General features: G+C 47.2%; 1 protein-coding gene across 6 annotated transcripts in view; it reads left to right on the top strand.

Annotated features, from left to right (window-relative positions):
- The window catches only part of LOC105010092 (disks large homolog 5), a 49,709-nt gene that overhangs the window by 21,914 nt on the left and 15,094 nt on the right, over positions 1–12,701 (top strand). For all 6 annotated transcript variants that reach the window (XM_020047149.3, XM_010869483.4, XM_020047148.3 and 3 more), the window contains exons 10-24: positions 222–335; positions 555–785; positions 5,102–5,286; positions 5,515–5,640; positions 5,935–6,067; positions 6,599–6,726; positions 6,863–7,038; positions 7,742–7,845; positions 8,386–8,478; positions 8,638–9,099; positions 9,520–10,251; positions 10,487–10,613; positions 10,895–11,015; positions 11,748–11,875; positions 12,558–12,644. In XM_020047149.3, the coding sequence (XP_019902708.2) occupies positions 222–335; positions 555–785; positions 5,102–5,286; positions 5,515–5,640; positions 5,935–6,067; positions 6,599–6,726; positions 6,863–7,038; positions 7,742–7,845; positions 8,386–8,478; positions 8,638–9,099; positions 9,520–10,251; positions 10,487–10,613; positions 10,895–11,015; positions 11,748–11,875; positions 12,558–12,644 (2,947 nt within the window). The remainder of the gene's footprint in view (positions 1–221; positions 336–554; positions 786–5,101; positions 5,287–5,514; positions 5,641–5,934; positions 6,068–6,598; positions 6,727–6,862; positions 7,039–7,741; positions 7,846–8,385; positions 8,479–8,637; positions 9,100–9,519; positions 10,252–10,486; positions 10,614–10,894; positions 11,016–11,747; positions 11,876–12,557; positions 12,645–12,701) is intronic.

The raw sequence follows: 12,701 nt of genomic DNA, 5'->3' as shown, positions 1-12,701 counted from the left end.
AGCACCCCTGAATCAACTAATTAACTAATTAACAAGCCCTTACCTATTGAATCAGGTGAGCTAGTTCAGGGCCAAAATGAAACTGTGAGATGGCTGGGGGGTGCCCAGGAAAGGGTTGAAGATCCATGTACTAATACATTCAGTAAATACTAGTACTACTGATATATAATGTTGTAAAACTATATAACGGGGAGATTACTAATGTTATTTTTGCGGAACAGGTGATCAAGGAAGTGGACAAGTTACAGACGGGGCTGGAGCTAGCGGAGGCCAAGCTGAAGAACACCACCTCGGAGAGAAGGATGACCGGCGAAGAGTTGGAGGCGCTTCGTCAGGTAATCGGACTGACTCATAACCCTGTATGAACACATTGACTAACATGCATGATTAACTGTCATTCGGTTGTATGGAACACCTAAGAGAATTAGCTAGCTTGCAAGCCTTCATCCTGTGAATGAGTTAAAGATTTTAGTTTTAACAATATTGTCAAGTCAAGACCTCTTCCAGTGGCCCTTTAAGTTAATTAGCTAGTTGCTGTCTTCTTGGTTGACCAGGAGCTTGGTTCAGCACTTATCGACCGAGACAGGGCCATCTGTGAGAAGAATGAGCTGTTGGAAAAGTACTGCCACGAGGTGAAGGACAAGGCAGAGACCCAGAAGGAGCTGAGCCAGGCCTGCAAAGACATCGAGACGGTCCGGGAAGAGAGGGACGTTGCCCGTAAGGAAAGGACTGAGGCCATCACACAGAGAGATCAGCTACTCAGAGAGTACTACCAGGCTAGACAGGTAAAATACACACACACACCCTAACGGGTAAAACACACACACACACACACACACACACACACACACACACACCCTGACGGGTAAAACACACACACACACACACACACCCTGACGGGTAAAACACACACACACACACACACACACACACACCCTGACAGGTAAAACACACACACAGAATTCCTTATTTTAATCCACAAATTACATTTTCATTCAAATAGGCATCTTTTGAATCCAGACTCTAGGATGCGAATGACAGCATGTTCTCCAGATAGCAGGGCTGCACATGACATGAACCACTGACATGAAGCAGTATCTCACTAACCCATTGGCTTGTCTGGTATGGGCCTGCAATCCGAAGGCCACGGACCGTCTCACAGCCCTGAACTAGCTTACCTCATCCAAGCAGTTCAAGGGGCTCAGGGTTGTAACGTAGTCATTTTAAGGGCAAGGCCATTTGGCCTTCGGTGTCACAAACATTTTTAGGGCACAAAGGCCACTGAGTGAAATAAGAGGATTTGGAGCTTACAAATAAACAACTTGAATTTCTAATAAGAAAAATAAAACATGCATGACATAAAAACATACATTATTCACTTTTTTTTTATTCACAACTGATATGTTTTTTGACCTAAAAAGTTTAATTATCATGTTTTACAAAGTACATCTACTCCTTCAAAATATCTTACATTTTTATAGATTCTGGAATCTGTTTCATTTTAGAAGTTTTAGTTGGGAGCGTTCACAAGACGAAAACAGGCAGTGGTATTGACAGTTAAGTAACGTTAAGCCTAGCTAGCCAGAAGGATAAACATGACCTCAGTTACCCAAAAGTAAACCGCTATGTATCCTTTAACATCACAATCACCTGCTCTGAGTACCACCTAAATGAACAAATGTAGTGGGTTATTTGTGTGCAGAGCAAGTCTTTTTGTTTTGTAATCTTTGGCCACAAACGCTGTTATCTCGAGTGATGTCAAACCTAACGTTGCTTCTCGGAGCCTTCAAACAGCGTTCAGGTGTATTCTCCCATTCAGAGGTCGGAACTTTCCCACTTCGTCGTTGCTCATGAACGCACCTTCCAAAGCAGAGGTTTGATTTAAGCACTAAATAAGTCAGCTATCTATCGATAACTAGCTAGCTTGCTTACATGCGTGTAGTCCGTTCTTGTGGTTGTTCACAGTTGGGAACTACAAACAAACTTACGAATAAACTGCTGACCATGAGATTTTGACAGTAGCAGGGGCTTAAAGGACATGCATGGTGGCAGTAGGGCATACTATGATTTTCGGGGGGGGGGCATCACGGCCAGAGCGAAGGGCAACGATGACCGTGGCCGTCGTGAAATTCTTTTGCTGAAGGGGCGTGATGATTAGTAGACAAGTTGATTCAGATGTGCTAGTCAAACCAACGTCAGGCGCCGTGTTGTGGCTAACTGCATAGATTTCTCCCTGGCGGTTGGCTTCACCCCACCCTGGGTGTGAACTCTGGTCCCCCGCTTCCCAACGCACGTGAGCGCTCCTTTTTGACAGCGCTTCAACCGTTTGAGCTACACAAAAGGTACTGATGAAGACGGAGCTCCATCAAAGACATTTCAAGCTAGCTGTGGAGTGAGATTTCAAAATCAAAGAACACACACAAACCGACACACAAACCGATACACGAACACACACGCCTCATGGGTGAGATACAAACCTGTTTTAGTAGACAGAGGCCCTCTACAGAGACTAACCGCTGAATGCACCAGGCTAAACAGGTTCAACATCTAAGCTGGAAATATCAGCTTTCCTAGTAGGGATCGGCCTAAAGAAACATTTGTTACCAAAATGTCAGGTTGTTGGGATCTCTGGTCCTGACATGTACAGTTACTGTTAAACTGGATCACACACACACACACACCCACCCACCCCACACACACACACACACACACACACGGGATAGACAGGATAGAGGCTTAAGCCTTGTCACAGCTAGTCACTTAAAACCGGTAGACTGGACAGGTTTGATTGGTTGACAACTTGAATGTCCCTATGGGGGATACCCAAGACAGGACATAACAGGACATAACACGACATAAGACAATACACAAACATATATAATACACACAATATAAGAACATAAAACAATACTCAAACATATATAATACACACAATATGAAACAATACTCAAACATATATAATACACACAATATGAAACAATACTCAAACATTTATACTACACACAATATAAAACAATACTCAAACATATATAATACACACAGTATAAGACAATACTCAAACATATATAATACACACAGTATAAAACAATACTCAAACATATATAATACACACAGTATAAGACAATACTCAAACATATATAATACACACAGTATAAAACAATACTCAAACATATATAATACACACAATATAAGACAATACTCAAACATATATAATATACACAATATAAGACAATACTCAAACATATATAATACACACAGTATAAGACAATACTCATATAATACACACAATATAAGACAATACACAAACATATATAATACACACAGTATAAAACAATACTCAAACATATATAATACACACAGTATAAGACAATACTCAAACATATATAATACACACAGTATAAAACAATACTCAAACATATATAATACACACAGTATAAGACAATACTCAAACATATATAATACACACAGTATAAAACAATACTCAAACATATATAATACACACAATATAAGACAATACTCAAACATATATAATACACACAATATAAGGATGGAACGGGAGATTGACAGACGGATCGGTGCAGCTTCTGCAGTAATGCAGTCGATGTATCGGTCTGTCGTGGTGAAGAAAGAGCTGAGCCGCAAGGCGAAGCTCTCGATTTACCAGTCAATCTACGTTCCTACTCTCACCTATGGTCATGAGCTTTGGGTCATGACCGAAAGGACAAGATCCCGGATACAGGCGGCCGAAATGAGCTTTCTCCGCAGGGTGGCCGGGCGATCCCTTAGAGATAGGGTGAGAAGCTCGGTCACCCGGGAGGAGCTCAGAGTAGAGCCGCTGCTCCTCCACATCGAGAGGGGTCAGCTGAGGTGGCTTGGGCATCTTTTTCGGATGCCTCCGGAACGCCTTCCTGGGAAGGTGTTCCGGTCCCGTCCCACCGGGAAGAGACCCCGGGGAAGACCTAGGACACGCTGGAGGGACTATGTCTCCCGGCTGGCCTGGGAACGCCTCGGTGTCCCCCCGGAAGAGCTAGAGGAAGTGTCTGGGGAGAGGGAAGTCTGGGCATCCCTGCTTAGACTGCTGCCCCCGCGACCCGGCCCCGGATAAAGCGGGAGAAGATGGATGGATGGATGGACAATATAAGACAATACTCAAACATATATAATACACACAGTATAAGACAATACTCATATAATACACACAATATAAGACAATACACAAACATATATAATACACACATACATGCAACATAAGACAATACAGAAACATAAAATGCCTACACATAAAACAGGTTGTACACTATCTGTGTCACAAGACATGACACACTGTCTGTCTGGCGGTTTGTGTGAAGTGAACCACTCCAGAGGTCATCCATACTGTCCTGTGTGACCCTGCTGACACCATTCCAGCATCATTCAATTCTCTACAAAGCATTTTTCTCTCTCTGTCTCTTTCTGATTGTCTGGAAGGATTTGTGACAGACAGACGATGCCTGCATTAGGAAATGACCAGTAATTAAAGTGAAAAGCATAGGTCTGACTTTGACACATCCCGGGTATCAAAGTGCAGCCCGTCTCCACACAGACTATACGTCTGTAACACCAGTAATGGAATGGGATTGATTGAGTCTGGACCATAATTCAATGCCTCACTAGTGCTTTAGCTCACTATCGGGGTCACACTATTAGTGCAGGCGCCCTCTTCCCTACACAGAGCACTGGGGATGGACGGTCGTTAGATCCCGTTATGTTTCCCCGTTTCTGTGGCCACAGGCCCGTGTGGAGCACTTCAGATGAGGGAGAAAGGCCACTGTCACTTCCCTGTCTGTCCCAGTTCACAGACCAATCTGTAACGCGCAGGGTGGACTCCAAAACAAAACACAACATGCCCATGATAAAAACATGTGTACACCCTCATTCCAGGGTAGACTTACTCCTGGTACAGATCTAGAGTCAGTTTCACCTAGCTACAGATCCAGGGCCAGTTTGCTTCAAGGTACAGATCCAGGATCAGGTTCCCCTCTGCCAATCCAACCCTTGAAAAATGCTAACCTGAATGCTAACCCAGGATCAGCCTTACCCTCGACCACTTCCTCCCTGTCAGATACAAGACTCGGCCACAGTGGACATGGAGCGGGCCACCAAAGAGATCGAGGTGCTGAGGAAGCAGTACGAGGCCATGTCCCTGGAGCTGAAGGAGGCCGCCCAGGAGGCAGAGGTGGCCAAGTGTCGCCGCGACTGGGCCTTCCAGGAGAGGGACAAGATAGTGGCCGAGAGAGAGAGCATACGGTGAGGAGGGAGAGCGGGAGGGAGAGAGGGAGGGAGGGAGGGAGAGAGAGAGCGTATGTTGAGGAGAAATAGAGAGAGAGCATACCGTGAGGAGGCAGAAAGAGAGAGCGAAATGACAGATTATTGTATTTTTACAGAAAACGTGACAAGCTTATGATGTAATCAGTTTATAGGTAGATTTAGATGACATCTTGATTGTGTGTGTGTGTGTATTTGTGTTTCTGTCAGGACATTATGTGACAACCTGAGGAGAGAGAGGGACCGGGCTGTGAGTGACCTGGCAGACGTCCTGAGGAACCTGGACGATGCCAGGAAACAGAAGAACGACGTGTCGCGTGAACTCAAGGAGCTCAAGTGAGTTAGTCGTTCATCCTGCCATCCAGCGTTTTCATCTCCTGGTATCCCTTTATCTCTGGCATCAGAATATAAACCTCTTGAAACTGTTAACAGTACAGAAAAACAGGACCCATTATTTCACATTGACAGTTTTGTGACCTGTTTTGAAGCGTTTTGCTGATTTACAACCAGATCTTTAGTCCCATCTAGTGGTGAGAATGTAAATCGAATAAATGTTGCTCCATACATTCTGAGTTCATATGAAAATAATTGTTGGTTTCATGTGAACGTCTTATTTTTTTTTATGTCCAGGGAAAAGCTTGAAGACCAGTTAGCAAAGGAGGCCCGGTTTCAGCAACTGGTGGCGCATAATTCCCACGATTCCGCCATCGACACAGACTCACTGGAGTGGGAGACGGAAGTCGTGGAGCTTGAGAAGAACAGAGTACGCGTTCAGTGGTCCCCAGCCGCTACAGCCAGGCCCATTCCACTCGTACCGTTTCATGCCATTGCCAATGATAAGTGACACGTTACTGAAGTGGATCGCATCGACGACCGTGTGAAAAGCCGAAGCACCAAGTTGACTGAATGACCCCAGTGGGTCTGGGTCACCGGGCCCCCCAAGGGCCGGGCCATGGAAAAACAGTCACAGCCCAGTTGATCAACTGTGTCTGATCATTCGACACGCGTCACAATTCTAATCATTAGCGAAGGAACAAAAAACGTCTGGTACAGACCAGAGCCTCCCTGATCCGGGGCTGGTCATTAGTTCTCTTTTGTCCCGACAGCGTTATGCAGACAGTCCATTCATGGGTGATGTCATAGGAACTGCTTGACTTAAAAGAAGTTTAAAAGGAGTCACCGAATTGCCGAAAAACCACGAAAGACAAACCTTAGAGCAATTTTAGATCTGTTGTGGTTTTTTTCAATGCTAACTTGAGAGAATGCTAATTATATATTTATGCTGCCATTTCAGGAGGACATGGATTTAAAAGCACTTGGTTTTGATGTTGCCAAGGGGCTAAACGATCCATATTTACCAGGGGATTGTGGGATATTTGTCAGTAAGGTGGCTAAAGGAAGTATTGCTGAAGGAAGATTAAGGTAAATCATACTTAGAAGCTCTTTACTGATCATTCTGAAAAACAGTATAGTATTAATAGCCATGCCCTGCCTGCACTGCTGATTGGTTAGCTCTTCCGTCTACAAAGTCAATGATTGGTTGTCCTTCTTTTCACAGAGTGAATGATTGGCTGTTGAAGATAAACAATGTGGACCTGGCCAATAAGGACAGGAAGCAGGTTCTGAAGGCGGTGCTGAGTGGAGAGGGGGTCATAAATGTGGTGGTTCGCAGGAAGAAGTGCCTGGGAGGGCGTTTGATTACTCCAATACAAATCAGCCTCACTGGATACAAAGGTTAGGATCACCGTGATCAGAGTCAGCTGTCTGGGGATCACCTCCTGTATTAAGCCTTGCCAACCGTAATCAGTCAGTCAATGAATCAGTCACGTGTAATTAATATTATAAAGCCCTTTTTTGCTCCAAGTGACAATATACTGTATGGAATACTAGCTAGCCAACTCTCCATTAAAGTGGCATCAGTTTTGGGATGGAAGGTAAACACCTCTGTCATTATATTATCATTGTCCATGACACCGATACACCAAGATGGATGATAGGGATGAAGGTGAGGAGGATGATGATGCTGAGGGGATATTGATGAGGATGATTATAAGGATGATGTTGATGAGAAGGATGGTGTTGATGAGAAGGATGATGTTGATGAGAAGGATGATGTGAGGGATGATGAGGATAAGGATGATTAGAAGGATGGTGTTGATGAGAAGGATGGTGTTGATGAGAAGGATAATGCGAGGGATGATGATGGGGATGAGGATGATGATGATCAGAAGGATAATGAGGATGAGAAGGATGATGATAAGGTTGATGATAATGTGTGCAAAATGATCGTTAGTAATAATGATTGTGTGCTGATGATGATTATGATGAATACATTTGTGTTGATGATAGTGTGATGAGGGTAGTAACGTGTGCGTGCGTGCGTGCGTGCGTGCGTGCGTGCGCTGAAGACATGACGTTCTCCTCTGTGTCTCTCCAGACAGTGGTATTGGGTTGGAGTGTGGGGTGTTTATAGCTGGTGTCATCCCAGGCTCCCCATCCTCCAGGGAAGGTTCACTCACAGTCGGAGACCGGCTCATCGCTGTACGTATCCTATTAAACCTGCTCTTATCATGAGTGTAACTGTTGGAGAAATGTAGTACATGAATGTGGTTAGAAGCGGTTATTATAAACTGGGTGGTTCAAGTGCTGAATGCCAATTCGCAGGAAGCTGTGGTATACTGAAACATTAAGGCACGGGGGTTGTGGTATATGGGAAATATACCATGCCAACAGCTGTTCTTAGCCACAAAACAGCGCCTGAACACAGCACCTAGTTATGGTATATTGTTAATACACCACAAACCCCTGAGGTGCTTATTTGCTTTTATATACCGGCTACCAACGCAATTTGAGCAGAAAAAGTGATGTGATTTCATAACTGTGGTGTACGGTCTCCTGAATGCTGATTGGCCAATAGCCATGGTATATGTGAGCAGTAACGCACGAGTGGTGCTGACTACATAGGGAATAGGACGCAATTTGCATATGCATTTGGGAGTATTGCAGTGAAGAATGAATACGCACATGGTTTCCTGCTATGTTGTTTTGATAAGAAGTACTGATCTAAATTCCTTTACGCAGATAAATGGAATTGCACTAGACAACAAGTCACTCTCTGAGTGTGAAAGTTTACTGTGTAGCTGCCGAGAGGTTCTCAGTGTCTCTGTCATCAAGGTAAGTTAAATGCCACCCTGATCCTGAGTCTCCCATCTTCCCCCGAGGCCAAAGCCTCCCTGTCTGTCTTTACTCTTGAGCTGAGGTGAGGATTGTGAGTGACCTGGGTGCAAACCACACGTTGACCGTGAGGACCTCTGTGCTTTTCCTCTCGTTCAGTTTCTTCCACAGAGCTGCTCCGCTCAGAGTTTATTCGAAAACCTGGGAGACGCCTCAGAGAAGGTGTCCAACTGCCGTTCGCTCCATTCTGGCCCGGAGGTCCACTCCCGGAACTGCCGGAACTCCAGGCACCACAGCAGTTCCACCCAGACGGAGATGTTCTGTCCGGACGCGGGCTCCAGCGGCGCCGAGGGACACGGCCAGAACGGAGGTCAGAGGGACTCCGTGGAACACGACCAGAATGGGGACGGCTCCTTCTGCCGCCGGCTTAGCAAGCCGTTCTCCACCAGATCCCTGCAGTCCCGCTGTCCGTCCCACAGGGGGCGCTGTGGGCCGTGCAGCCCGCTCGGCCCTGAGCCCTCAGAGCCCCACCAGGACTACTGCTACACGAGACCGGAGTTACACAGGAGACAGGCTTTCACCTTTTCACCGCCTGTTGCCTCAGACTGCATCCTCCGACAGGTCTGCCTTGGCAGGGCGGAATGGATGTGTGGAGGGACGGTGGGAGGTGATATTGATGGGTGGAGGGAGAGTGGGAGGAGGTGATATTGATGGGTGGAGGGAGAGTGGGAGGAGGTGATATTGATGGGTGGAGGGAGAGTGGGAGGAGGTGATATTGATGGGTGGAGAGAGAGTGGGAGGAGGTGATATTGATGGGTGGAGGGAGGGAGAGTGGGAGGAGGTGATATTGATGGGTGGAGGGAGGGAGAGTGGGAGGGAGGGAGCGGATGATATGGATGAATTGATTTATTTATTGTATTTCCATGCCAAAATATGACATGTTATTATAATTTATGTAATTATTTTAAATCTAGAATACTGCCATTTTGACCTGCCGCGCCGGAGGTGAGTGAAGTTCTGTTTATATTCTGATGTATTTAGAGCCGAGACGGAGATGGAGACATGAACCGAGGAGGTTGTGGGGAAGAGCACATCCCTTCCCCAGAGGGGGAGAGGCTGAGCGGAGGCACTTGGCCCAAGATCACATCATTCCCAGAGGGCGCCCAACTCTCCATCTACAAGAAGCCCAGTCAGCGGAAGTCCATCTTTGACGTGGACACCTTCAAACGGCCCGAGACACCCACCAAACTGGACTACCTCTCCCTGTCCCAGCTCCCCAAACACTCGCCCCAGAACTCCTCCGAGGCGGGGCCGGTCCCAGGGGTGGGGATAGGGCAGATCCCTCCCACGCCTCCCCAGAGGAGCGACTCATTCAGGTTCAGACACCGTCAGCAGACCAGCTCTGCCTCTGACTCCACCATCACCACCGGGACGGGGACTCCTCCAGCGACCCCGGGGCTGGATCCAGGAGGCCTCGTCCCACTGGGCAGGAAGCAAGAGGGGAGTGACCCTGAGGGTCGCGAGCGAGACAGAGAGAGAGACTGGGAGGCAGAGCAGGAGGACAGAGACCTGGACAGTGTGAAACAACATTATTACATAGATCTTACGCAAGAGAGGAAGCAGCCAATCAGCAACTCCAGGATGTCATGTGACGAGGAAGTGGGCAGACACAGGGGCGGGGAGCGGGACAGGGGCAGGAGAAGGTACCGGCCCAAATCGGCCCCTTCATTACGACGAAACATGCCCCCGCTACACCTACACATCCCTGTGCAGGTAATTCATGAGTTAATTGATTGGATAATTGATTGGTTAATTAAGCTCTGTAGCTGCGATTTGTCATGTTTTTCTAATTCCTTTTTATATTTATATTCTTATGGATTTGCCATTACAGTGAACACTTCCATACATTGTCGGTGTGTTACTATAGCAAATGTTTCCTGTCTCTCTGTCTGCCTGTCTCTCTGTCTGCCTGTCTCTCTGTCTGCCTGTCTCTCTGTTCGTCTTGTAGGTCCATAGTTTCTCCAATGACGAGGCATCTCCAGAGCCAGTTGACTTGGTGCGTTTCTCCCCGATGCGTTCTCCCCGCTACAGCGCGCCCATTGTGACCCCGGAATATGGGAGCAACACAGTTCCGAGTGAGTCCTCTGTGTTATGTTCAGGGTTCTAGACTAACACCACCTGTGTTGTTTTCAGGGTTCTAGACTAACACCACCTGTGTTGTTTTCAGGGTTCTAGACTAACATGTTCCTGTCATCAGCATGTGATTCACTGCTGCGTGCCACTCATACTGGCACTGATTTTACCGATAGTGGCTATAGATAGCAACTCAAATGTCTTTTTTCATTCATACTTTAAAGCCAATTGGATTCTGTGGAATGAATCAAATGTGTGTGTGTGTGTGTGTTTGGTCATCCAGATCCTGGACACAGAGGCCCCGCCCCATGTCCTGCTGTCACCGCGGTGATGAGGAACCCGGTCTACACAGCCTGGAGCCATGATGTTCACACCAACAACAGCAACTATCCTCCACCACCCAGGTCAGGCATCCACCCTCACCCCAGGTAGTTACCAGCCCCACCCTCATCCTGGGATAGTTACCAGCCCCACCCTCACCCCAGGTAGTAACCAGCCCCACCCTCATCCTGGGATAGTTACCAACCCCACCCTCATCCCAGGTAGTTACCAGCCCCACCCTCATCCCAGGTAGTTACCAGCCCCACCCTCATCCCAGGTAGTTACCAACCCCACCCTCATCCCAGGTAGTTACCAGCCCCACCCTCATCCCAGGTAGTTACCAACCCCACCCTCATCCCAGGTAGTTACCAACCCCACCCTCATCCCAGGTAGTTACCAACCCCACCCTCATCCCAGGTAGTTACCAGCCCCACCCTCATCCCAGTTAGTTACCAGCCCCACCCTCATCCCAGGTAGTTACCAGCCCCACCCTCATCCCAGGTAGTGACCAACCCCACCCTCATCCCAGGTAGTGACCAACCCCACCCTCATCCCAGTTAGTTACCAGCCCCACCCTCATCCCAGGTAGTTACCAGCCCCACCCTCATCCCAGTTAGTTACCAGCCCCACCCTCATCCCAGTTAGTTACCAGCCCTACCCTCATCCCAGGTAGTTTCCAGCCCCACCCCCACTCTCATCCCAGGTAGTTAACAGCCCCACTCTCATCCCAGGTAGTTTCCAGCCCCAGGTAGTTACTTTTTTCAGTATCAATGAGCTGATATGTAGTACTTCAATTGGATGTTCCATTTATCTAGCGCCCAGCACCAATGTCAGCTGAGCCTGGACGTGACCCACAAGCGTTCTGGGGACCTGACTTCGGACTCGTCCTCCAGCAGCCAGGCACCGCACAGCACCAGCTCCCTCCCCTCCAGGTCCAGACTGGGTCAGTGACTGAACAAACATATGAAGGAACCACCAAGGGGCTCATTGGTTGAGGTCTCTGACCCACAGGTCACCACTCAGGGCTGGTTGTTTGATGGGTACATTATCTCGGTCATAACACAGTGAAAGTTTGAAACCTGAGTTGTTTTTGGTTCTTGGCACATAAATGACATGGTTCACCGTTTTAATGGACGTGTTTGGGCTTGACATCGCTGCTGCAATTAGTGGCCCTAAAATCCCTTAATTTATCTTGAAGGATTTTTCTCAAAGTGGTTAGTTACATCTCATAGATCATATAATTCTGGAAAACTGGGTAGTTAATTTAAGCTACTTCCTCTGTCGTGGATGTGCTGAATAGGTTCCTGACAAACGTTCCTCTGTCGTGGATGTGCGGAATAGGTTCCTGACAAACGTTCCTCTGTCGTGGATGTGCGGAATAGGTTCCTGACAAACGTTCCTCTGTCGTGGATGTGCGGAATAGGTTCCTGACAAACGTTCCTCTGTCGTGGATGTGCGGAATAGGTTCCTGACAAACGTTCCTCTGTCGTGGATGTACTGAATAGGTTCCTGACAAACGTTCCTCTGTCGTGGATGTACTGAATAGGTTCCTGACAAACGTTCCTCTGTCGTGGATGTACTGAATAGGTTCCTGACAAACGTTCCTCTGTTTGTGGTCTTGACAGAGTCCTCTGGTCATTTAAAGTTCCGGACAGAACGAATCAGAATACCTTCCACCCGATGTCTTCGTTCCACTGGGTTTCCTGACAGAGGTTTGTTGTTTAATTTTCATGGTGCTCAAAGGTTCAGTATTATAATATCCACATACT

The sequence above is a fragment of the Esox lucius genome, chromosome 6, assembly GCF_011004845.1.
Source record: "Esox lucius isolate fEsoLuc1 chromosome 6, fEsoLuc1.pri, whole genome shotgun sequence".
NCBI classification, from domain to species: domain Eukaryota; kingdom Metazoa; phylum Chordata; class Actinopteri; order Esociformes; family Esocidae; genus Esox; species Esox lucius.
Note: the sequence above shows the minus strand (reverse complement) of the source record. Positions and strands in the feature narration are given on the sequence as shown.